Source organism: Salminus brasiliensis, chromosome 19 (genome assembly GCF_030463535.1).
Source record: "Salminus brasiliensis chromosome 19, fSalBra1.hap2, whole genome shotgun sequence".
Taxonomy (NCBI): Eukaryota; Metazoa; Chordata; class Actinopteri; order Characiformes; family Bryconidae; genus Salminus; species Salminus brasiliensis.
This window is the reverse complement of record NC_132896.1, coordinates 617,385-642,819: the sequence shown is the minus strand read 5'-3', so window position 1 is coordinate 642,819 and position 25,435 is coordinate 617,385. Positions and strand designations below refer to the sequence as shown.

At 43.4% G+C, this 25,435-nt stretch overlaps 2 protein-coding genes across 2 annotated transcripts; both read right to left on the bottom strand.

The window, feature by feature from the left end:
• Positions 1-316: 316 nt before the first annotated feature.
• Positions 317-9,361, bottom strand: psmd13 (proteasome 26S subunit, non-ATPase 13). The gene is made up of 13 exons (XM_072663149.1): positions 9,148-9,361; positions 4,512-4,590; positions 4,362-4,396; positions 4,202-4,257; positions 3,733-3,776; positions 3,552-3,638; positions 3,043-3,214; positions 2,816-2,895; positions 2,516-2,641; positions 1,863-1,925; positions 1,503-1,583; positions 1,026-1,142; positions 317-497 (listed from the first exon to the last, which is right to left on the bottom strand). Exons 1-13 carry the CDS (start codon positions 9,243-9,245, stop codon positions 402-404), a joined length of 1,134 nt encoding a protein of 377 aa, XP_072519250.1. The 5' UTR covers positions 9,246-9,361; the 3' UTR covers positions 317-401.
• A 204-nt stretch (positions 9,362-9,565) lies between these two features.
• ric8a (RIC8 guanine nucleotide exchange factor A) lies at positions 9,566-23,577 on the bottom strand. Its single transcript, XM_072663378.1, has 10 exons — positions 23,323-23,577; positions 20,215-20,262; positions 18,466-19,095; positions 17,854-17,948; positions 16,094-16,244; positions 15,572-15,667; positions 14,797-14,941; positions 14,349-14,493; positions 12,896-13,015; positions 9,566-12,491 (listed from the first exon to the last, which is right to left on the bottom strand). The coding sequence occupies exons 1-10, from the start codon at positions 23,410-23,412 to the stop codon at positions 12,347-12,349; spliced, it is 1,665 nt and encodes a 554-aa protein (XP_072519479.1). The 5' UTR covers positions 23,413-23,577; the 3' UTR covers positions 9,566-12,346.
• Between the last annotated feature and the right edge of the window lie 1,858 nt (positions 23,578-25,435).

Sequence of the window (25,435 nt, the reverse complement as noted above, 5' to 3'; positions counted from 1 at the left end):
GTTGGTTTTAAAAAATGTGTCTATCCAGGAAACCGACCCATAATGCTAAAAGTTAATAACGCTTTTTTGCGTAGTATTTATAAGTAAAATTCACTACTAATAACAAACTAATAATAAAGTAAAAATTCCTCCAGGCCAGAAGCCGAAAGCGAAGACCTGCCCAAGCTGCTAAACAGCTGTCTCACACGGCCAGGAGTCTCAGTATCTAGAATCGTGTTCCCTGACTGAAGTTAAATGTAGAAAAATGTGGAGAACCCTGTTCTGTTCTAGTCCTAAAGACATTACGCTGATTTAACTTCCAAATGAAACACAAACATTATGAGAAATCTCTTTAATGAAATATGTAAAGTCATGCACTAACATCTCACAGGTAAAGAACAGGTTATGTTGTGTGTGTGTGTTTATGTGAGGATGTCCTGCGCCTGCTGCTCCACCAGAATGGCCATGCTCTTCACATCTTCACACCAGAAGTCCAGTCGCTCCTTCATGCCCTTTATCTGCACACAGAGAGATGACACGAAGCCAAACCATGTCACCAAGTCAAACCATGTCATCTAATAAACTCCACCGGAGCTGATGCTGCAGCAGAATGCAGATGCAGCTCGTCCCTCAGTAAATACACCGGCAGAGCTGACTAGCTTGTGGATCCACATGAGCACCAGATCAGTTGAATCTAAAAGTTGAGCTCCACAGTAAAACCATATTTCTACACAAACTGACCACAAACCACTGACCCCAAAACACATTCACTGACTACCCTGCCCCAACCACTCACAGTCCTCAGAGCAGCAGATCTCCACTGGGGCTCTCATAAATACACAAATACTGTTGAATATGGAACTTGAATACGAGGTGAACGTTGTTTGTTGCTGATCTGCAGTTTCAAATAATTACAGGTGCTACAGGAATAGTTATACAGTGCTTAATAGGAGCTGTTAAATATGAAATATAAGCATATAAGACTTTTTTGGCCACATCAAGTTTCAATCCAGATACTTTGATTACAAGCCCAGTGAGTGCGTTACCTGAGGCAAGTCGAGCACCCGTGGCTGGACCCAGGTCATCTGCACCTTCTGATCCACCTCATCAATGCTGCCTTTGATGAGTCCGACAGACAGAGCCTTCATCACCAGGAGCTCCACCTGTGGGGAAAACACTCTGAGTGTACTGGTTCTGGAACAGCCAATCAGAACTACAGTACAGTTACCGAACTGAACGACAGAGATGGACCTCCTCTGGACAGAAGAGAAGATTACACTGAGGATGTCTCATGTGAGCCAATTTCATAAAAAACTGAGTGTGAGGTCATATGTGAACATTGTTAAAGTGTCTGGTCCATATACGAAATGTTCTGATATCACTGTTTTGTGAAGTCACTATACAGCCTAGTTTAGCTCCACCCGTTCAAGCTTTAGGTGTATGGAGTGTGTCATCTTTTTTCAAGATTGGCAGCAAATTAAAAACAGAGCTCATTTACATATATTGAAAAGGCTATAATGCACCTCCTTCACCGGGACCTTGGTGCTCTGGGAGATTTCCTGGAATGTCAGCTGCCTGTGATTGGCTGGTCTGGTGAAAGTCATCTGGGGACACCAAGAAAAACAAAAAATGTTTAAAACAAACAAACAAGTCCACCCATTCATCCATTAGCAGCAAACAAACCCACCATCTCTGATTTTAGCCAATGAAAACTGCCTGCCTTTGCAAAACTGCTTAATGTGATCTTCTAAAGGCTCAATCACAGCAAAGCGAGCAAAAGCTTCTAGACACTGGAGTGACATCAAACACAGTATACTGGTATTAACTGGTATGTATTTCTTCTTTTACTTTGAGTCCAACGTGTGAATGCAAAGTATTCCCACCTCCATCACACACAGCAGCTGGATTTTCTGCATGAGTTTGGGTTCCTGTGCAGCAAGATCAGGCTGGAACAGACACACACAGACACACATTCAGCATTTTAGTATAAAAATACCTAAAGCTAAAATACACATCAGGACATGTGTGGACATTAACACTTCAGCTTTTTGGATCCAGCAATGCAGAATTTCATCTTTTAGAGGTGAAGGTGTGTTACTGTGGAAAAGCTACACACACATATCACATTCCCTTAGCCAAGAAGGTTTTAGATTAAAACTCAGTGTAGCTCAGGCAGATTGTGCAGAATATTACAGAGCAATTTCAGATCAATTAGATTACAGTCTCCTAACTTAGCTTCAAACAGTCAGCTTGATCAATTTATCAGATTAAACAGAACTTTATAATCCTCACATTTACAAATTAAGAATTCTGCATAAATATAAATGTGTGCACTTGCATGCCATCATTTCTGTAGAGGAGTATTTATAATAAATGCAGTACAGCGAACAATTTGTTCTTATTTTTCTTAAATAGTCGTTATGTTATCGTTTGTCAGTGAGCTTAAACCAGATGAAGCCTTCAGATCAATGAATCAGAAATGACAGCTTGTTTACTGTATAACAGCCGGTAAAGGGACCCGAGCACACATTCTCACCTGCTGTCCCCAGGCCGATTTCAGAGCTCTAAACTTTTCCACATTTCCGGAGTTGAAAGCGTAGAGCGTCTCTATCAGCCACTGTTTGTCCGTGTTCCTCAGGGACTCCAGAACTGGATGCATCAGCTGGAAAAAAATTCAGTAGTCATCAACACCTGTTCAAACACCCAAATACTAGCGACAGTGACGGGACCTTTATGGCACCAACAACAGTAACAACCACTGGACCCACACTGCTACACACACAATATTGCTCCACGGTGACAAAACATGCCCTGTCATTTCTCTCCAGTCACATACCAGCTCTCCAAAATTGTACACGCCCTCCCCAAGAAGCCCAGCCAATCCTAACGTGAAGGCTCTCTCCTGCTGCTCCGCCTCTGAAGGAATACAAACACATGACCTTATTAACGACCACAATAACCACTGCTGAACTGTACACTGACCCTCACATGTTTAGGGGCGCCAGGTCTTCCTTTGCCTGCAGCGGTTCAGCGAAGATAAAGCAGGCGTGCATAAAGGTTTACCTGGCAGGTCTTTCGCGTCCACACAGCCCAGATACCGGAGCGCATCTTTATAGTAGAGCGCATGGTTTCCAATAATGCGGTAATATTTGCTGGAGAGATCATAGAATCGGCCATGGATAGACGTTATGCCGGGCAGGCTGTTCAGCAACTCCTCCACTTCCTCAATCAGTTTCTAAACAACAGATGACCGAAAGAAACAGCAGGATGAGCTAACGGCAAAACATCACACACTCAATTCTTTCAGAAATCACACGCCAATTAACCAGCCCTCTAATCTACTCTAATAAATCTAAACTACTTGTCACTTTGTAGTTACAGGACACTGGTGGTCGTTGCTTGGAGGCGCTAAATCAATCTGATTTATGCACCTTGCAGGTATTCAGTGTTCTAGAAGTGCTGATTGTACAAATCATTCACTCAGACAACAAACCCCTGATGCAATTTACAAAAATTCACAATAAGACATAACATGCTGGCATTTTCACAGCAGGTGTTTTCGGGTCACTCACCTTCGTCGCAGGGAGATCATTGATGTCCAGTTTAAGGCTGCCAATCGTTGTTTTGCAGAGAATAACCGCCTCATCACTCACTTTCACCTTATTTCAGGAAACAGAAAATAAAATACATCCTTTATTACAAGAACAACTGCCGGTAGCTGAAGGTAAAGATATCACACATTAAGCCTCTTACCTTCTCTCTTGTTTTCTCAAGAAAGGTTATGGCAGTGTTGGGATCTGTGAAAATTGACAGAGTTTAATACAGCTAATATTCCACTGCAGAGAATACATAAAGCAGGGCTGCACAATGATACTGGAATCATATGCTGGTATTGGCAGAAAATAAATACAAAAATGTATCTGCATCAGACAGGAGATTAGATTTGACTGATATTTTAAACAATGTGATGATGATACTGAAGTGTTTACGTGATGCTGGACTAAAATACTGCTCTTTTACTGTATTTGGAACAAGTAATAATAAAGGTTCTATTATTCAGTAGTGATGATTCAGGTGGGTTTAGTCCCAATTCCTAGGCTTTAAAACTGTGTATGCATCACCATCCACAGAAACACACATCAACAGTGTTGAATATCGACTTCAGCCCACAGGGCCAGGTCAATGCATCCCGAATAAAGAATTTTGTATCTGGGAATTTTACCTGGCATTTGTCTGACAACATGTAGGATGATTTCCACTAAAGACAACGGATTGATTCTAAAATTTAAAAAGAGAACAAAGATTAGAAAAAAAATTATTAGTAGTAATTATTTATTAATTCATTAATTAATTTAGCACCACAGACAGAAACACAAACGTACCTGTGCTCAAAATCACTGATAAAGTTTTCATAAAGCTGTGAGCAATGACAGAACCACTGTGTTGTTAACACGTCTTAAAGGGATTACATTTATTCTTTACTTTATCATTTTGCTTCAGTAGAACATATCAGTGGATATTTGTGAACTTACCTGAATGAGAGCATCACCTTTAGAGAAATAAGGGTCTTGGACAAAGTCTGTCAGTTTCAGTGTCAGCTGGTGCCATAACCTTACAAACAAACAAACAAATAAACAAACAATCTTAGACCTGTCATTTACACATCAGCAACAAACCCTGATATGTTACTACAGTAATTCAAGATTGTGGTGTAGTGTCCCGTAGTGAACTATAGTGGTGTATAATGCTGGTGTAGTGTCCCGTAGTGAACTATAGTGGTGTATAATGCTGGTGTAGTGTCCCGTAGTGAACTATAGTGGTGTATAATGCTGGTATAGTGTCCCGTAGTGAACTATAGTGATGTATAATGCTGGTGTAGTGTCCCGTAGTGAACTATAGTGGTGTATAATGCTGGTGTAGTGTCCCGTAGTGAACTATAGTGGTGTATAATGCTGGTGTAGTGTCCCGTAGTAAACTATAGTGGTGTATAATGCTGGTGTAGTGTCCCGTAGTGAACTATAGTGGTGTATAATGCTGGTGTAGTGTCCCGTAGTGAACTATAGTGGTGTATAATGCTGGTGTAGTGTCCCGTAGTGAACTATAGTGGTGTATAATGCTGGTGTAGTGTCCCGTAGTGAACTATAGTGGTGTATAATACTGGTGTAGTGTCCCGTAGTGAACTGTAGTGGTGTATAATGCTGGTGTAGTGTCCCGTAGTGAACTGTAGTGGTGTATAATGCTGGTGTAGTGTCCCGTAGTGAACTATAGTGGTGTATAATACTGGTGTAGTGTCCCGTAGTGAACTGTAGTGGTGTATAATGCTGGTGTAGTGTCCCGTAGTGAACTGTAGTGGTGTATAATGCTGGTGTAGTGTCCCGTAGTGAACTATAGTGGTGTATAATGCTGGTGTAGTGTCCCGTAGTGAACTGTAGTGGTGTATAATGCTGGTGTAGTGTCCCGTAGTGAACTGTAGTGGTGTATAATGCTGGTGTAGTGTCCCGTAGTGAACTATAGTGGTGTATAATGCTGGTGTAGTGTCCCGTAGTGAACTATAGTGGTGTATAATGCTGGTGTAGTGTCCCGTAGTGAACTATAGTGATGTATAATGCTGGTGTAGTGTCCCGTAGTGAACTATAGTGGTGTATAATGCTGGTGTAGTGTCCCGTAGTGAACTATAGTGATGTATAATACAGGTGTAGTGTCCCGTAGTAAACTATAGTGGTGTATAATGCTGATGTAGTGTCCCGTAGTGAACTGTAGTGGTGTATAATGCTGGTGTAGTGTCCCGTAGGGAACTATAGTGGTGTATAATGCTGGTGTAGTGTCCCGTAGGGAACTATAGTGGTGTATAATGCTGGTGTAGTGTCCCGTAGTGAACTATAGTGGTGTATAATACTGGTGTAGTGTCCCGTAGTGAACTACAGTGGTGTATAATGCTGGTGTAGTGTCCCGTAGGGAACTATAGTGGTGTATAGTACTGGTGTAGTGTCCCGTAGTAAACTATAGTGGTGTATAATACTGGTGTAGTGTCCCGTAGGGAACTATAGTGCTGTATAATGCTGGTGTAGTGTCCCGTAGTGAACTATAGTGATGTATAATGCTGGTGTAGTGTCCTGTAGTAAACTATAGTGATGTATAATGCTGGTGTAGTGTCCTGTAGTGAACTATAGTGATGTATAATGCTGGTGTAGTGTCCTGTAGTGAACTATAGTGGTGTATAATGCTGGTGTAGTGTCCTCTAGGGAACTATAGTGGTGTATAGTACTGGTGTAGTGTCCTGTAGTAAACTATAGTGGTGTATAATGCTGGTGTAGTGTCCTGTAGTGAACTATAGTGGTGTATAATGCTGGTGTAGTGTCCTGTAGTGAACTATAGTGGTGTATAATGCTGGTGTAGTGTCCTGTAGTAAACTATAGTGGTGTATAATGCTGGTGTAGTGTCCTGTAGTAAACTATAGTGGTGTATAATACTGGTGTAGTGTCCTGTAGTGAACTATAGTGGTGTATAATACTGGTGTAGTGTCCTGTAGTGAACTATAGTGATGTATAATGCTGGTGTAGTGTCCTGTAGTGAACTGTAGTGATGTATAATGCTGGTGTAGTGTCCTGTAGTAAACTGTAGTGGTGTATAATGCTGGTGTAGTGTCCTGTAGTGAACTATAGTGGTGTATAATGCTGGTGTAGTGTCCTGTAGTAAACTGTAGTGGTGTATAATGCTGGTGTAGTGTCCTGTAGTGAACTATAGTGGTGTATAATGCTGGTGTAGTGTCCTGTAGTGAACTATAGTGATGTATAATGCTGGTGTAGTGTCCTGTAGTGAACTACAGTGGTGTATAATGCTGGTGTAGTGTCCTGTAGTGAACTGTAGTGGTGTATAATGCTGGTGTAGTGTCCTGTAGTAAACTGTAGTGGTGTATAATGCTGGTGTAGTGTCCTGTAGTGAACTATAGTGGTGTATAATGCTGGTGTAGTGTCCTGTAGTGAACTATAGTGATGTATAATGCTGGTGTAATATCCTGTAGTGAACTATAGTGGTGTATAATGCTGGTGTAGTGTCCTGTAGTGAACTATAGTGGTGTATAATGCTGGTGTAGTGTCCTGTAGTGAACTATAGTGATGTATAATGCTGGTGTAATATCCTGTAGTGAACTATAGTGGTGTATAATGCTGGTGTAGTGTCCTGTAGTGAACTACAGTGGTGTATAATGCTGGTGTAGTGTCCTGTAGTGAACTATAGTGGTGTATAATGCTGGTGTAGTGTCCTGTAGTGAACTACAGTGGTGTATAATGCTGGTGTAGTGTCCTGTAGGGAACTATAGTGGTGTATAATGCTGGTGTAGTGTCCTGTAGTAAACTGTAGTGGTGTATAATGCTGGTGTAGTGTCCTGTAGTGAACTATAGTGGTGTATAATGCTGGTGTAGTGTCCTGTAGTGAACTATAGTGGTGTATAATGCTGGTGTAGTGTCCTGTAGTGAACTATAGTGGTGTATAATGCTGGTGTAGTGTCCTGTAGTGAACTATAGTGGTGTATAATGCTGGTGTAGTGTCCTGTAGGGAACTATAGTGGTGTATAATGCTGGTGTAGTGTCCTGTAGTGAACTATAGTGGTGTATAATGCTGGTGTAGTGTCCTGTAGTGAACTATAGTGGTGTATAATGCTGGTGTAGTGTCCCGTAGTGAACTATAGTGGTGTATAATACTGGTGTAGTGTCCCGTAGTGAACTATAGTGGTGTATAATGCTGGTGTAGTGTCCTGTAGTGAACTATAGTGGTGTATAATGCTGGTGTAGTGTCCTGTAGGGAACTATAGTGGTGTATAATGCTGGTGTAGTGTCCCGTAGTGAACTATAGTGGTGTATAATACTGGTGTAGTGTCCCGTAGTGAACTATAGTGGTGTATAATGCTGGTGTAGTGTCCTGTAGTGAACTATAGTGGTGTATAATGCTGGTGTAGTGTCCTGTAGGGAACTACAGTGGTGTATAATGCTGGTGTAGTGTCCTGTAGGGAACTACAGTGGTGTATAATGCTGGTGTAGTGTCCTGTAGTGAACTATAGTGGTGTATAATGCTGGTGTAGTGTCCTGTAGTGAACTATAGTGGTGTATAATGCTGGTGTAGAGTCCTGTAGTGAACTATAGTGGTGTATAATGCTGGTGTAGTGTCCTGTAGTAAACTATAGTGGTGTATAATGCTGGTGTAGTGTCCTGTAGGGAACTACAGTGGTGTATAATGCTGGTGTAGTGTCCTGTAGTGAACTATAGTGGTGTATAATGCTGGTGTAGTGTCCTGTAGGGAACTATAGTGGTGTATAATGCTGGTGTAGTGTCCTGTAGTGAACTATAGTGGTGTATAATGCTGGTGTAGAGTCCTGTAGTGAACTATAGTGGTGTATAATGCTGGTGTAGTGTCCTGTAGTAAACTATAGTGGTGTATAATGCTGGTGTAGTGTCCTGTAGGGAACTACAGTGGTGTATAATGCTGGTGTAGTGTCCTGTAGTGAACTATAGTGGTGTATAATGCTGGTGTAGTGTCCTGTAGGGAACTACAGTGGTGTATAATGCTGGTGTAGTGTCCTGTAGGGAACTACAGTGGTGTATAATGCTGGTGTAGTGTCCTGTAGTGAACTATAGTGGTGTATAATGCTGGTGTAGTGTCCTGTAGTGAACTATAGTGGTGTATAATGCTGGTGTAGAGTCCTGTAGTGAACTATAGTGATGTATAATACTGGTGTAGTGTCCTGTAGTGAACTATAGTGGTGTATAATGCTGGTGTAGTGTCCTGTAGTGAACTATAGTGGTGTATAATGCTGGTGTAGTGTCCTGTAGTGAACTATAGTGGTGTATAATGCTGGTGTAGTGTCCTGTAGTGAACTATAGTGGTGTATAATGCTGGTGTAGTGTCCTGTAGTGAACTATAGTGGTGTATAATGCTGGTGTAGTGTCCCGTAGTAAACTATAGTGGTGTATAATGCTGGTGTAGTGTCCTGTAGTGAACTATAGTGGTGTATAATGCTGGTGTAGTGTCCTGTAGTGAACTATAGTGGTGTATAATGCTGGTGTAGTGTCCTGTAGTGAACTATAGTGGTGTATAATGCTGGTGTAGTGTCCTGTAGGGAGCGTATTGTTCTCCGGTTAGCTCGGATGCTAAGTGACTCAGGGTTCCTCTTACTTTCTGTTGTAGAAATCCTCCAGTCTGTGCCATTCTGCCGCCATCTCGGGCGTCGCGCTGCTCTGCTGCAGTCTGAGGAACCCGAGCGCGTCTTTCATCCTGAAATTCGGGCTTTTGGCAGATTTTCAGGGGGTTTATCTCCGCTAAGCTGCTAATGCTAACTCCGCGTCCCAGCGCTGCAAGCTCTCACTCTTAGGATTTCAGAGCTAATGGAGGTTGGCTCACCACTGACACCCAGCGGCAGGACGACAGTAGAACAGCCACAGGGGGTGTGGCCAGAGCCAGTTAGATAGACACAGTATAGACAAAAATATTCGGACACCTGCTCATTCACCCTCCCTCTGTCAGAGATCTCAGAGATCTGATTGATTTTCCACTGAACTGATCCTTTAACACAACCATGGAATAAGAGACAACGAAAAGTCAACTGTCTTTATTTTATCAGTAATTTCACAACAAAATGTCTTGACATTATAACAGCATAATACAAATGACATTAAGTACATCAAACTTTTAATCTCTTATACATACTTTACATAACCTTTACCAAAATATCACAAGGCCATCTACCACGATACAGAGCAACTCACCCCTCCAGCACAGACCAAAAAAACAACAAGAAAATCACTATATTTGCCGAAATCCTCCAGAAGCACAGAAGAGATCAGAGGAGCGGTTAAAGCAGGAATAAGAGCATCTTTAAGGATTTCTGCTGCCATGAAACACCAGGTGGTGTCGGTACACTAATAATAATATGATGCTTTTCTCTGCTTCAGGTGCTGCTAAAGCCCAGGATGAGGAAATAAACATCAGTACAGCAGCGAACCACAGGTTTAAAATTCAGTCCTGTAACCAACATACCAGATCCATTCTAACATGAGAAGAAGCAACTTAGGACGTGTTCACAACACAGGCCTGAAACTGCCCCGCAGAGGCTCACCTGACCTTCAATCACCTGATCAAATGAAGCTGATTATAAATGACTGTCCATTCAGTTGAACCTTAACCCTATACCCTAATCCTACACCCTAGCCCTACACCCTCCCTCCCTCCCTCTAACCTCAACCTTAACCCTAACCTTTCAGGGATAGGTTTAGGGTTCAATTTATGGTTAAGGGTTAGGGTGCTGAGTTAGGGTGCTGAGTTAGGGTGCAGGGTTAGGGTGCAGGGTTAGGGTGCAAGGTTAGGGTTAGGGTGCAAGGTTAGGGTTAGGGTGCAGGGTTAGGGTTAGGGTGCAGGGTTAGGGTGCAAGGTTAGGGTGCAGGGTTAGGGTTAGGGTTAGGGTGCAGGGTTAGGGTGCAGAGTTACGGTTAGGGTGCAGAGTTACGGTTAGGGTGCAGGGGTGGGGTTAGGGTGCAAGGTTAGGGTGCAGGGTTAGGGTTAGGGTTAGGGTTAGGGTGCAGGGTTAGGGTTAGGGTGCAGGGGTAGGGTTAGGGTGCAGAGTTAGGGTTAGGGTGCAGAGTTACGGTTAGGGTGCAGGGGTGGGGTTAGGGTGCAGAGTTACGGTTAGGGTGCAGGGTTAGGGTTAGGGTGCAGAGTTACGGTTAGGGTGCAGGGTTAGGGTTAGGGTGCAGAGTTACGGTTAGAGTGCAGGGTTAGGGTTAGGGTGCAGGGGTAGGGTTAGGGTGCAGAGTTAGGGTTAGGGTGCAGAGTTACGGTTAGGGTGCAGGGGTGGGGTTAGGGTGCAGAGTTAGGGTTAGGGTGCAGAGTTACGGTTAGGGTGCGGCATGTGGGGTCCAGGGTTAGGGAGCAGAGTTAGGGTTACATTTAATCATTACATTTTATAATAAACCATCATTGTAGGATAGATGTTTGTCAACTCAATTCAAGACATGTCCAGTAGGTGGCAGCGGTGTATTAACAGTGTTCATCAGGGATAGAGCAAATGTGTAGGTAAGCCTTTAGAGTATAAACATACACACACTATATGTCCAAATGTTTGTGGACACCCCTTCTAAGGTACACATTCAGCTACTTTACTTATTGCTGACACAGATGTGCAAATGCACACACACACACACAGCTTGTCTAGTCCCTGTAGAGAAGAAGTACTGCCAATAGAATAGGACTCTCTGGAGCAGATCAACATCATGACCCTATTGGCTCCATGCTGCCTAATGCCAGGCGTGGGCTAGAGGGGTATAAAGCCCCCCAACATTGAGCTGTGGAGCAGTGGAAGAACTGTGCTCTCTGGAATGATGGTGGTGGAGCTCCATCCAGTACTTTTACAAATCCTCACAGCAATGCTGCTCCAGAATCTAGCAGAAAGTCTGGACAGTAGAGACAGTCACTCCAACAAAAGCAGGAGAAATGTTTTAATTCTCTTGATTTCAGAAAATGCAAATGAGTGGGTGTCCCAATACTTATGTCCATATAGTGTAGTTTTGATGACTCATTAAACCTGTCATGGTAACCAGTCTCCATGGTAACCAGAATCTTATCACACATTCTGCATCACACACTTCTTATTATCAGACTATTAAAGTGCTGCACTCTGGTGAATCTGTAGGCGTCTCTGCTCAGTTAGCTGCAGGATCTGCAGTGGGAAGAATTTATGATGCACTAAACCAGCTATTCTTCATCTATTTGAACATTTTTCCATTTATAAACAATAACTGATCCATGTGATGTCTTTTACTGATGAAATTAACAGTAGTTCTGAATGGTAAACACAGGATTACACACAAGGAATGTGGTAATCGGATAATTTAGGTCAGTCCTAGTCCTAGTAGCTGCACCACAGCCAAACACCGGCACTGTGCGGCAGGGCAGACCTCTGAATCCTGAAGCTTGAAATGTGAACACAGCCTAAAATCTTGCAGCATCAGCTGCTCCTCAGTGATGTCATGCGGAGTTCTCATGCTTATCGTAAAATCCATTACATACAAGCTGTACTGAGACCAGACCTGAAGCAGCCAGAGCTGTAGAAACTATTACAGTCCGAACAGAAAGGCTGAGATAGGAAAGTATTAACAATCTGGTGTATCTGTGTGTGTGTGTGTGTGTGTGTGTGTGTGTGTTCCAGAAAGAGGAAAACCATGCACATACAGTGTGGCAGACAGCATCATATTAGCTTCCCCTCCTGCTTGTTTAATCAGTGGAGCTGTATCTACAGAGCTGCTGTGTCTGAGCAGTCGCGCTCTCCGGCCTACTCTGCCTACTGCAACACCAGCCTGCAGCCGAGCGCTCGGTGGGCTGTTCAGTCGGAGTGGTCTCCTTCCTCCTCCTCCTCGTTCTGGTGGGGGTTGATGAAGGGCTGCTGGGACAGACAGTGCAGATCGTGTGACTCCAGCTTGGTCATCTTGCCGTCTGCGCCGAGCTTCATGGGCTGGATGACGTGATCCCTGAGGAAATATCAGGAAGGTGTTCAATTAAACTTAATCGCTTTCTTCTTGAACCTACACTGCCCATCAAAAGTATGGGGACCTAACTATTTGGCTGAATAATCAAATCTTTAGTTTTAGCATTGAAGCCGCAGTGTTAACACACAGGACTGTATAAAAGTTTTTTTGTAAATCAGAGAGTAGAGCTGCTGATCTCAGTAAATCACAGATATCAGAATAAACAGTAATAATAACACTCCTACAGAAAGTGGTGGAGGTTCTCCATCACTGTGTTCATCATTAGAACATCTCCAGAGTTCTCCTCATGGAGTCAAACCAGCTGCTGGTTTTATACCACAGTGTAGCTCTGAAACCAGTAACCGCCTCGTCCCCAGTTCAGACTCGGAGCTATCGCTGCTCGGTACCTGGAGAGTTTGTCAAACATGTTGACCAGCTTCATGGCCTCGTACTCCTTCTGCTCTTCCGTCATCCCTTCCATGGGGTTCGGCTGCTCGTCCTCCACACGGCCAGTTACAGGGTTAATACTGACCAGAAAAAGCAACACACACACACACACACACAAGCAAGACTGAACAGTACTCTTCACAAAGTAGAGGAGCTTTGTAGCTTATGTGGTGTAGTGTTACTGCAGGTGTAGTTTATGTGGTGTACTGTTACTGTAGGTGTAGTTTATGTGGTGTAGTGTGACTGCAGGTGTAGTTTATGTGGTGTAGTGTGACTGCAGGTGTAGTTTATGTGGTGTAGTGTGACTGCAGGTGTAGTTTATGTGGTGTACTGTTACTGTAGGTGTAGTTTATGTGGTGTAGTGTGACTGCAGGTGTAGTTTATGTGGTGTAGTGTTACTGTAGGTGTAGTTTATGTGGTGTAGTGAGACTGCAGGTATAGTTTATGTGGTGTAGTGTTAATGTAGGTGTAGTTTATGTGGTGTAGTGTTACTGCAGGTGTAGCTTATGTGGTGTAGTGTGACTGTAGGTGTAGTTTATGTGGTGTAGTGTTAATGTAGGTGTAGTTTATGTGGTGTAGTGTTACTGCAGGTGTAGTTTATGTGGTGTAGTGTGACTGTAGGTGTAGTTTATGTGGTGTAGTAAAGGTAAAAAGGATAAAGGTGCACGTATTCGTCACTGTACAGTGTGGACTGTACAGCGAAATGTGTCCTCCGCATTTAACCCATCTGGTAGTGAACACACACTCACACACACACACGTGTTAGGGGCAGTGAGTACACACACACACCCAGAGCGGTGGGCAGCCAACTCCAGCGCCCGGGGAGTAACCTACAGTGTTACTGTAGGTGCAGTTTATGTGGTGTAGTGTGACTGCAGGTGTAGTTTATGTGGTGTACTGTTACTGTAGGTGTAGTTTATGTGGTGTAGTGTGACTGCAGGTGTAGTTTATGTGGTGTAGTGTTACTGTAGGTGTAGTTTATGTGGTGTAGTGTTACTGCAGGTGTAGTTTATGTGGTGTAGTGTTACTGTAGGTGTAGTTTATGTGGTGTAGTGAGACTGCAGGTATAGTTTATGTGGTGTAGTGTTAATGTAGGTGTAGTTTATGTGGTGTAGTGTTACTGCAGGTGTAGCTTATGTGGTGTAGTGTTACTGCAGATGTAGTTTATGTGGTGTAGTGTTACTGTAGGTGTAGTTTATGTGGTGTAGTGTGACTGCAGGTGTAGTTTATGTGGTGTAGTGTGACTGCAGGTGTAGCTTATGTGGTGTACTGTTACTGCAGGTGTAGCTTATGTGGTGTAGTGTTACTGCAGATGTAGTTTATGTGGTGTAGTGTTACTGTAGGTGTAGTGTATGTGGTGTAGTGTGACTGCAGGTGTAGTTTATGTGGTGTATCAGGTGGAGATAGACTCACTGTGGTTTGGCCTCTCTGTATTCCTCTGTGTCGCTGTCCTCGTCCTCTGAGTAATGGCCCGGCTCCCATCCGCCCCTCATCAGCCCGCGAGCAGCCAGCAGTCCAGCAGCGTTCCCGTAACCCGTGTACTTAATGAATCGTGAGACTGCCCCATACAGGACACACAGAGAATTACAACTCCTATCAATTAACCAGTGTCTTCATAACGACTGTCAGTCCACCGCTCTGTGCTGTTATCAGATGCAGTGATGGCACTTTTTATTATCATTATTTAGTGTTGATCATCTTTAAACATGAAATATGAATACCAAAATCTATCTTCCTTAGTAAGCTGCAGCTGATATCATACTTGTATGACAGTCAGATTGAAAGGGTTCGCTGAGGTGGCATCGTCATGACATCATATTCCATCAGCATGTTCTGTGGAGTTTATGGAGGTTTTGCTCACCGCTCTCTTTGCACAGAACGAAGAGGAACTCTGCAGCACAGGTTTTCACATCCGTGTCGATGTGGGTCATCAGACGCACCAGCTTATTCCGCAGAGCGCTCCCCACCTCAGGCTTATTCCTCACATCACGCAGTGGAGGAAGCACCTGAACGCATAAGCACACCAACACATTCACGTTCACGGCATGGGCCAAAGAATTACAGGGGCTTTTATTCCACCCCATTCTAACCCCATAGACATTACTCTGGAGCTGGTCCCCCTCTGCAGCTCTACCAGCAGCAGCAGCAGGTCTGGAGCTCTGCTGCAGTTACTGAGTCAGTTGGAGGCTTTTCTGCACTCTGCTCTGAGCTCAGCACTCGGCCCTGACCCCGCTCTGTAACTTTACGTGGTCTGACAGACACTCGGTGGCAGAGCTGCTCTCTGTGAGCTGTTCCTCCTAAACTCTTCCACTGTTCAATAATAACACCACTCACAGCTGATGGAGGAAGATCTAGGAGGGAGGAAATTTCACCAGCTGACTTCCTGTTGTAGGTGCAGCGGTGTCTCCTATTATATACAGAACCACGCTGGAGTTCAGTGAGCTCTTCAGAACCTTCCGTTCTTTCACTGATGTGTGGAAGAAAGGCCGACTGCTGGACTAGAGGCTGGAGTTTATACACCTGTGGTGCAATAATTAAGAGTGGTGTCCCAATACTTTTGTCCCTATAGTGTATGGACACACATGCACATCTTTTAACATCTAACGAATGTGTTAGAAAACAGGGAAAAATCTCACTTTCGTCCGTAAGAATTTGCGTGTCTCTCTGTGGATGCGGGCGCTCTCGGTCAGCAGGCTGAGGGAGGGCAGCAGCGTCTCCTTCAGTTTGTTCCCCTAAAGATCAGAGGAAGAGCATGTTACAGCTGTACTGCAGGTAAACACACACCGCTGTGCTGCTGCCTGAGCCCAGAGCATCAGCTGGAGCAGGAATCCCCACAGCACACACACACACACACACACCTGTCACAAAAACAACACAGGCCAGACCTGGAAAACAACTGACTCCGCTGCTCAGAGAACCTCCGGAGCCTATAACCGTGTTCTAGCCCTTCAGAGTCTAGAGCTATTAAAGTCAATTCCAATCAAATAACTCCATAATCAATTCCAAATTTACATTGATTTACACTCCGTATGGGCAGGGCTAAAAATGTCTCGGCACAAGAAGACACACAGGCACACACCACAACAACCGCCTTCACATCCAGATCACAATAAAGCTCCTTCTCTGCTTCCAGAAGGTCAGGGTTAACTGTAACTCACCCTGTCCAGTCTTTTCTCCATGAAATCCAGCAGCATGCTAACAGCGTCCATGTTGACCCCCATGTACTCAATGGAGCCCTGCTGCACTTTGGGCATCAGCAGCACGTCCAAACATGGCAGAGGAAGATTCCCCAGCAGATTCACTGTGTGACTGCAGAACACACATAGACACACACACACACACACACACACACACACACACAAGCACCCACATGTAGTAATAATATACACCAAATGTAACTCATGTATGTAGAGTCATGTGAAAAAGTAAGAACACGCTATTGAAAACCTTAGTCTTAATAATTCAGCTTTGGATTCATCTGTCCAAACACATCAATCCAGAGGTCCAGGTCTTGGTCTAGGTGTTCTCTGGTGAACCTCAGTCTCTGTTTTTTTTTACAGTAAGGGTTTCCTCCTTGCTCTCCTCCCATGAAAATCAACTTCAGCTGTGGTGAGAGTGACCTGTAGGAGGCTTCTTCGTTTCATGGCCAGATCCAGAGAGCTCTTTGAGGCCTTCAGAAAGAAGGGTGGAGATGCAGAGGAGTCTGGGAAGGGGGTTAAACAGATCTCAGTGGACGGTGGAACAGCGGCTGATCTCTAACTGTTCTAAGATCTGTTTAAACCTCTTCCCAGACTCCTCTGCATCTCCACCCTTCTTTCTGAAGGCCTCAGAGAGCTCTGTGGATCTGGCCATGGTGATCTTCTTCACCCCTCACTTCAACCATCAATCAAGAGCAGACCAGACTAAACGTCTGAGGTTTAAATAAGACTCCAGACTCCTCCAGAATAATCCTCTCCAACCATGTTCTGATCATCTGCAGCTGATGCTTTTCCTCACAGGATAATTATGTAAGTAAATACATATAATAATAATATAATGCCCCATTTGTATTTTATATATATACTTACTTAAATATATATGTGTGTGTGTGTGCTAATATATATATATATATATATATATATATATATATATATAATACTTATTTTACATATAGATGTTGGCATATGATATTTATATATTACATATGTATTTACCTATATATATATATATACATATATATATGTAAACAGTATATGTAAATAAAAACAGTACGTTTTTGAATATATGTAAAAAATCACTTTACAAAGTGAGCAAAGCATCTCTGATGCTGTGGGATAGTCTTATTTTTCTCTGATTCCAACACAAAATCAGGGCATATTTTGTCCTATACAAACACAAATGCTCACACACACACACACACACACACACACACACACACACACACACACAATCCTATTAGGATACTTTAGGCTGTGTTATTTTATTAGCACCTGTTTCTGTAAGGACTAATTAGACTGAAATCCCAGCAGTTCTGTTCTAATTCATTGCAGTGGTTTCCTAAACTGGCACAAGGCTGCAGAAGTGGAGCAGGTAGAGGAGGATGCGTGCCAGGGCGTCAGTCTTTAAACATCTGTACAGAACTGGACCGTGGACTGAAGCTTCACCTGCAGCTCCTCAGGGTTCTCTCAGTGACAGATCCATCACTGAGCTCCTGCTTCTCTCTAACACTGAGCGAGTGAGTGTCTGTGTGTGTGTGTGTGTGTCTGTATATGAGAGCTGCATAATTGATTGTTGGTTTATTATTATTGTGTTTATTATATTATTTCTTATTATGTAGTGCTGTTTTTATGAGGCTGTAATAACCCCAGTACTTGTATTTTGTGCAGATTTAGTGTGTATGTGTGTGTGTGTGTGTGTGTGTGTGTGTGTGTGTGTGCACCTGTGGAACTCCTCAGTGCGGTCCTCCCCCTCCGCTGTGCTCATCAGGCAGTGTCTCAGTATGGCCCCCAGGTGCCTATAGATTGCTGCTTCCTCCTGCAGGAGTGTTTAGAACACACTGATTAGATTAACCTGCTTTACTGCGATATGAACACCCTGACACACACAGGCTCCTAAAACAGCTCAAAACTGTTATACTGTTCTGTTTAATTTAATACAGTCAGCTGTTGTCAGAAGGGTGTGACAGAAGTATTGGGACACCTGCTTATTCATAGTTTCTTCTGAAATTAAGGGTATTAAAGAGCTGATCCTGCTTCTGTTGGAGTAACTGTCTCTACTGTCCAGAGAAGAAGACTTTCTACTAGATTCAACTCCTCAACTCATCCCAAAAACACTGGATGGAGCTCCTCCACCATCATTCCAGAGAATACAGCTCTTCCACTGCTCCACAGCTCTTCAATGCTTGGGGGCTTTATACCCCTCTAGCCCACGCCTGGCACTAGGCAGCATGGTGCTAATAGGGTCATGTTGATCTGCTCCAGAGAGTCCTACACTGTGTGATTGTATGTGATGTGTTTATGGACGGGGTGGTAGTGGTAATGTAATTCCTCACCTCGTCCACTTTGCGGCGGCTGGTGTCGAAGGTGATGTTGAAGAGGATCTTCAGGATCTCCATGGCTCTTTCTGTCTCCATCCTGCCGAGCGGGGGGGTTTCACTCTGCCCCTCCGCTCCAGCTCGGGCCACCTCATATGTGTCCAGCCATCGGAGCCCAAGCGTGGCGTCCAGCGCTTCAGCTAGCAGAGCGGCCCCCCTGAGCTCGCGTGCCAGCTGCGTGCGCACGTCCACACGCAGTGCCGTAAGCAGGAAGGTCAAACGGAGGTCAAAAAAGCGGACATCGTGGTTCCACTGCGGTTCTCGACACTGCTTCAGCCTTTCAGCCACGCCGAACACCAGCTGCAGCTGTGCCGCCGCCTCCTGCGCCTCGCTGCTGTTAAACACCAGGTTACACAGACACTTCAGAGCCTCCACGATCACATCCACGTCCGGCATCTCCGGCGTCCGGCTGCCCTGCCCCAGGCTGACTGCCGCATGTCGGGCCAGCGTCTGGACGGCGTGGCGGCTAGAGAATGGAGCCAGGCTGTTCTTGTCCCGGGACAGGATGCGGATGGTCTCCAGGCAGGCCAGTTTACAGGACGGCTGCAAATCACGCTCCAAAAAACCCAGAACCAGCTTTCCCAAACGCTGAGGAGCAAACCGCAACATCACAGTGAGGCTAAAGGGCCAGATCTAGGGCTGATGTGGAGCAGCATGGAAAGGGGGTTATTTAGGGTACAAGAGGGGGTACACTTCCATGGCACTAATGAGTTATATATGCATAATGCTATATGTATAATATGTATAACAGTAACTGCTATTAATGATTTAGTGACTGCTATAAAGCTAATGTGCAATTTCTGAAAAATGATTTTTTTCATGAAAGAGTGCCATGTTAGAACTAGAACTCGACCAATATACCTACTGGACAAATATTTTAGCCAATGTAATCACCCGCAGCTTTAGCTTTCCATGCCAGTGAGAATACGTCTGATTTCAGTCACTGAAATAAAACTACTGGAATAGAGCAATAAAACAAGAACTATACCATAGAATACTTTAATACTTAAAACTTAAATTCAGTACTGGTCATCACCGTCACATCAGTCAGAACTCTGTGCTAGTCAGAACCCTGTAAAGTTTATTCCTTGGTGCCAGGGTTACGTTCTGCACAACTGAAGGCAGAAGTAATAAACTCTGGGCTCTGCATTAATACACTTCTACAGCTAGAAGAGAGAGCTTCTGTATACCTGCAGTAACTCCTCAGTCTATCACAAACAGCATGCAGAAAGAGAGCAGAACACACACTTAACACAAAACTGTCAAACACACACACACACACATACAGAGTCAGAGCTGAGAGTTAAACATGAACAAACAACAGAAGATAAAATTAAAAAGTATTAATAAACAAGATAATCTCAGGTTTAGTCTGTATATAATTATTATAATTATAATCTACTATGAATTATTCAGAATCCACTATGAATTATTCAGAATCCACTATGAATTATTCAATATCTACTATGAACTATTCAGTAATTACTATTAATTATTCAGTATCCACTATAAATTATGAATTATTCTGTATCCAATATGAATTAGTTAATATCCACTATGAATTATTCAGTAATAAATCAGTTATGAATCAGTTCCATTTAGAACTTTTAGGGTCGGTTTTGGACTACACAGAACTCCTGAGGTGAGGCTGGTCAGGCTGGTGTTCTGCTGTCTGTACAGGGCTGAGTGTTCAGTGTGGTACTGTACCTCTCGACCCTGCTGCTCCTCTGAGGGGAAGGAGAAACACTGGCTTTTCTGCAGAGAGAGAAACACAGACACCTTCACACACCAGCATCTGACCACAGAGGACCGGTCAGTACATCCTCACGTCCAACACAAGCTCTTACCAGTGCTCTGCAGGCGATTATGCCTCTGTCTCAACCACATCAACCAGCCCCTCCTTATCTTACTGCAGTCCAACATTACTGTACTAATCAATACTGTATACATTCTACTTACCAATGACAGTTATTATTAATAATAAGGCTCATTTCTGTAACCACTCTGCCACACTCATTAGTGGCATCATACACACAGAAACACAGAGTCGAGGACACAATGCACAGGAGGCAGAACGAGACTGAGTGGCCAGAGGAAGGAGGAAGGTTCAAGGATGGACTGATGGAGGAGAGATCACTTGATGATTTCAGATTAGTTTTTAATCATAAACACTTTTATTTACCTTCCACACCCTCATTCTTCTTGCGTTGGAAATGAAACTGTACACTGTTCAATCCTACCTCTGTTACTATATATCTTCATTTCCCTAAAATATAACATTTATTTTTTATATATTTACTTCTAATCTGTACATATTTCTATTCTTTTTTTAAACATATTTTTGTCTATTATCTTATTTCATGTGATCAGAGAGTCGTCAAAGCATTGCAGTTGTAGTTGTAGTGTGTGTGTGTGTGTGTGTGAACTGTGATTTGAGCTGCTCTCTGCACTCAATCCTGCTGACAGCTGCTGCCACAATAACCACAAGCCCCAGCACTGCTTCTATTACTATACTCTAATATAGTCCTGTATATACTCTAATACTCTAATTGTAATACACTGTAATAACCGCTCCAGGCTGATATCCCGGCGGTGTCTCCCAAGCCCTGCTCCTGAACACACCATTATTAATTCCTTCCTACAAGCCAGGTCCAGATTAGCCAGCGCAGTCGGCTCAGGAAGATCAGGATCAAATCCGAAGCCGTTTAGACCTTCAGGACCTGACGGAGTTCCGAGAAGCTATTTCTGCCTGATCCTGCCGGCCTACAACGATTTCACACAGTGCACTATTATACTGTACACTGTGTTATACACCATGAGGACAAAAGTATTGGGACACCTTACACCTTCATGAGCTTTTATTCTACCCCATTCTAACCCCACAGGCATTATTAATCTGGAGCTGGCCCCCCTCTGCTCTAAGCTCTACCAGCAGCAGCAGGTCTGGAGCTCTGCTGCAGTTACTGAGTCAGTTGGAGGCTTTTCTGCACTCTGCTCTGAGCTCAGCACTCGGCCCTGACCCCGCTCTGTAACTTTACGTGGTCTGACAGACACTCGGTGGCTGAGCTGCTCTCTGTGAGCTGTTCCTCCTAAACTCTTCCACTGTTCAATAATAACACCACTCACAGCTGATGGAGGAAGATCTAGGAGGGAGGAGATTTCACCAGCTGACTTGTTGTTGTTGGTGCAGCGGTGTCTCCTATTACATACAGAACCACGCTGGAGTTCAGTGAGCTCTTCAGAACCTCCCGTTCTTTCACTGATGTGTGGAGGAAAGGCAGACTGCAGGACTAGAGGCCTGAGTTTATACACCTGCAGCAATGGGACTGAATCAGACACCGAAATTCAGATTAAGAGGTGTCCCAATACTTTTGTCCATATAGTATATGTTATTATGATGTACTAACACACACACACACACACATGCACAAACATAGGGATTATTTGCATTGCATTAACCTAGAGCTGGGTGATATGGTAAAAATGTCACAATTATTAAATACATTTTTATGATATACAATATTTGTCGCAATATTTTGTTATGTATATTTTGCATGTTATCCAAATACTCTCCCATACTGAGTACCGTGATTTTTACTCAAAATATGCTTCACTCCATTCAGTTAAACAGGACTGATTACACTGTTTGTAATGAAATGTGCAGTTAAAGTGATGACACAATACCATAGAGGAGTCACACATCATATGGTCAAGAACAACAATACTGTTGCAACTGTGACAAACTCTTATCTGTGAGTGTGTGAGTGTGAGTGTGTGAGTGTGAGTGTGTTTGTGTGAGTGTGTGTGTGAGTGTGTGATGGATACTGTCAGCACTTCGAGAACACTGAAGTCCTGCATCCAGCATCACAAATACACATTTAGACCGAATATAGAGATCCTGCACACGACAACCAGTGTACACCTGCACAACCTGCAGAGAAACATGTGTTTTTTATTATTAATATATAATACAAATAACATACACATAAGCCATATATCATTTACTGCACTACCTTCACTGTTATTTCATGAACTTTGTTTTATTTCAGCTTTATTTGTATGACTCTGTATATTAGTAGGGTTGGTGTGGTGATCTGCTCTGTGTTACTGCTAGTCTCACTATTTTCATCTGTCTAACGAAATATTTTATTTTCTGTCGATTTCAGAAACCCTAAACATGGTCATGAACAGGTGTGTGTACAGGTGTGTGTACAGGTGTGTGAACAGGTGTAAGGAGAAACTGGATTGTGATCTATCATTTCTGCTGTATCGCCCAGCCTTACTTACACACCTCACTGGAGCTAAATGTGTGTGTGTGTGTGTGTGTGTGTGTGTCAGAAGTTTCCATTCACTTCATAACAATATATTATGCTGAGCTTGTTTCTGTATCGTAGTATATGTAAGGTCAGCTGCTGCGGAGGCCTCAGGATTAAGATCAGAGTATAAAGCTACTAAAGCTATAGAATGTGCTTTATTATAATAATTATTATTATTATTATTATTATTATTATTTATTAAAGCAGAATATGGGTTATAAGAGAATAAAAGCATTCCCTTTTCTAATGTTTACATATTCAGTATGGACAGTGCTGTCCTGCTGGTATATATCAGGTGTGTGTGTGTGTGTGTGTGTGTGTGTGTTATACAGGTATTATTAGTTTTATTACAGGCTATTTTATTCTTGACACACAAATCAGAGCTACTGCTCAATTATCTCACTACACATCACAGTCTATCCAGAAAACTCCATGTATAAAACACACACACACACACACACACACACACAGGGCTCGGGCTCTCTGGCAGTGTGTTTACCTCCTGGTTGTATCTCTGTAAGGCGGCTAAGGCTGCGTCCTGCTCGCCCGTCTCCATCTGCTCTATCACGGCGCTCACGTCCATCGTCATCGCTCTGATTCTCCGGTAATTTCAGCAGAAACTCGAGGCTGGAGGATCCCTGACGGTGGTGCTGAGCTAATGCCCCGGGGTTCACACAGCCATCCTGGCCTGATCCCTCACCCACAGCCTGGAGATGATGCGATTAGCGGATTGAAAACTCAAACCCGCGGAGGATTGTGGGATGTGTAGTCCGCGGAGCTGCTGCTGCCTACAAATGTCATGGAACCCGAAAATGCCAACATCAGAGTTCCTAAAATGAAGAAGACCTGAACTCTGAACTACTCTGGATCTTCCAGATGCTTTTATTTACCTTTATTTAAGGATAAATCAAATGTTAAAGCATTTATTTTTGTACAGTATTTACTGATGATTTCATAAAAAAAATCTATAATATAATATATATATATATATATAAGTATTTGAACACCCTGCGACTTTGCAAGTTCTCCCACTTAGAAATCATGGAGGGGTCTGAAATTTTCATCTTAGGTGCATGTCCACTGAGAGACATAATCTAAAGAAAAAATAAAATCCGGAAATCACAATGTATGATTTTTTAATAATTTATTTGTGTGTTATTGCTGCAAATAAGTATTTGAACACCTGTGAAAATCAATGTTAATATTTGGTATAGTAGCCTTTGTTTGCAATTACAGAGGTCAAACGTTTCCTGTAGTTTTTCACCAGGTTTGCACTCACTGCAGCAGGGATTTTGTCCCATTCCTCCACACAGATCTTCTCCAGATCAGCCAGGTTTCTGGGCTGTCGCTGAGAAACACAGAGTTTGAGCTCTCTCCAAAGATTTTCTATAGGGTTTAGGTCTGGAGACTGGCTAGGCCACTCCAGAACCTTGAAATGCTTCTTACGGAGCCACTCCATGGTTATCCTGGCTGTGTGCTTTGGGTCATTGTCATGTTGAAAAACCCAGCCATGACCCATCTTCAGTGCTCTAACTGAGGGAAGGAGGTTGTTCCCCAAAATCTTGCAATACATGGCCCCGGTCATCCTCTTTAATACAGTGCAGTTGTCCTGTCCCATGATGCTTCCACCCCCATGCTTCACAGTAGGGATGGTGTTTTTGGGATGGTACTCATCATTCTTCGTCCTCCAAACACGGCGAGTGGAATTAAGACCAAAAAGTTCTATTTTCTGTTCTATTATTCTATATCTGACCACATAACTTTCTCCCATGACTCCTCTGGATCATCCAAATGGTCATGGGCAAACTTAAGATGGGCCTGGACGTGTGCTGATTTCAGCAGGGGAACCTTCCGTGCCATGCATGTCTTTAAACTAGGACGTCTTAGTGTATTACCCACAGTAACCTTGGAAACAGTGGTGCCAGCTCTCTTCAGGTCATTGGCCAGCTCCTCCCCTGTAGTTCTGGGCTGATTCCTTACCTTTCTTAGGATCATTGATATGCCACGAGGTGAGATCTTGCATGGAGCCCCAGTCCGAGGGACACTGAGAGTCATGTTTAGCTAATTATCTAATAATTGCTCCAACAGTTGATCTTTTTTCACCAAGCTGCTTGGCAATTGCCCCGTAGCCCTTTCCAGCCTTGTGGAGGTCTACAATTTTGTCTCTGGTGTCTTTGGACAGCTCTTTGGTCTCAGCCATGTTAGTAGTTGGAGTCTTACTGATTGTGTGGGGTGGACAGGTGTCTGTCTAACGACCTCAAACAGGTGCTTCTAATTTAGAATAATAAGTGGAGTGGAGGTGGACTTTTAGAGGCGGACTAACAGGTCTTTGAGGGCCAGATTTTTTGCTGATTGGCAGGTGTTCAAATACTTATTTGCAGCAGTAACACACAAATACATTATTAAAAATTCATACATTGTGATTTCCGTTTTTATTTTTTAGCTTATGTCTCTCACAGTGGACATGCACCTAAGAGGAAAATTTCAGACCCCTCCATGATTTCTAAGTGGGAGAACTTGCAAAGTCGCAGGGTGTTCAAATACTTATTTTCCTCACTGTATATACAAGCCAAACTTTAAACATTTGCTCCATGAGATTCAGGAATATGGCA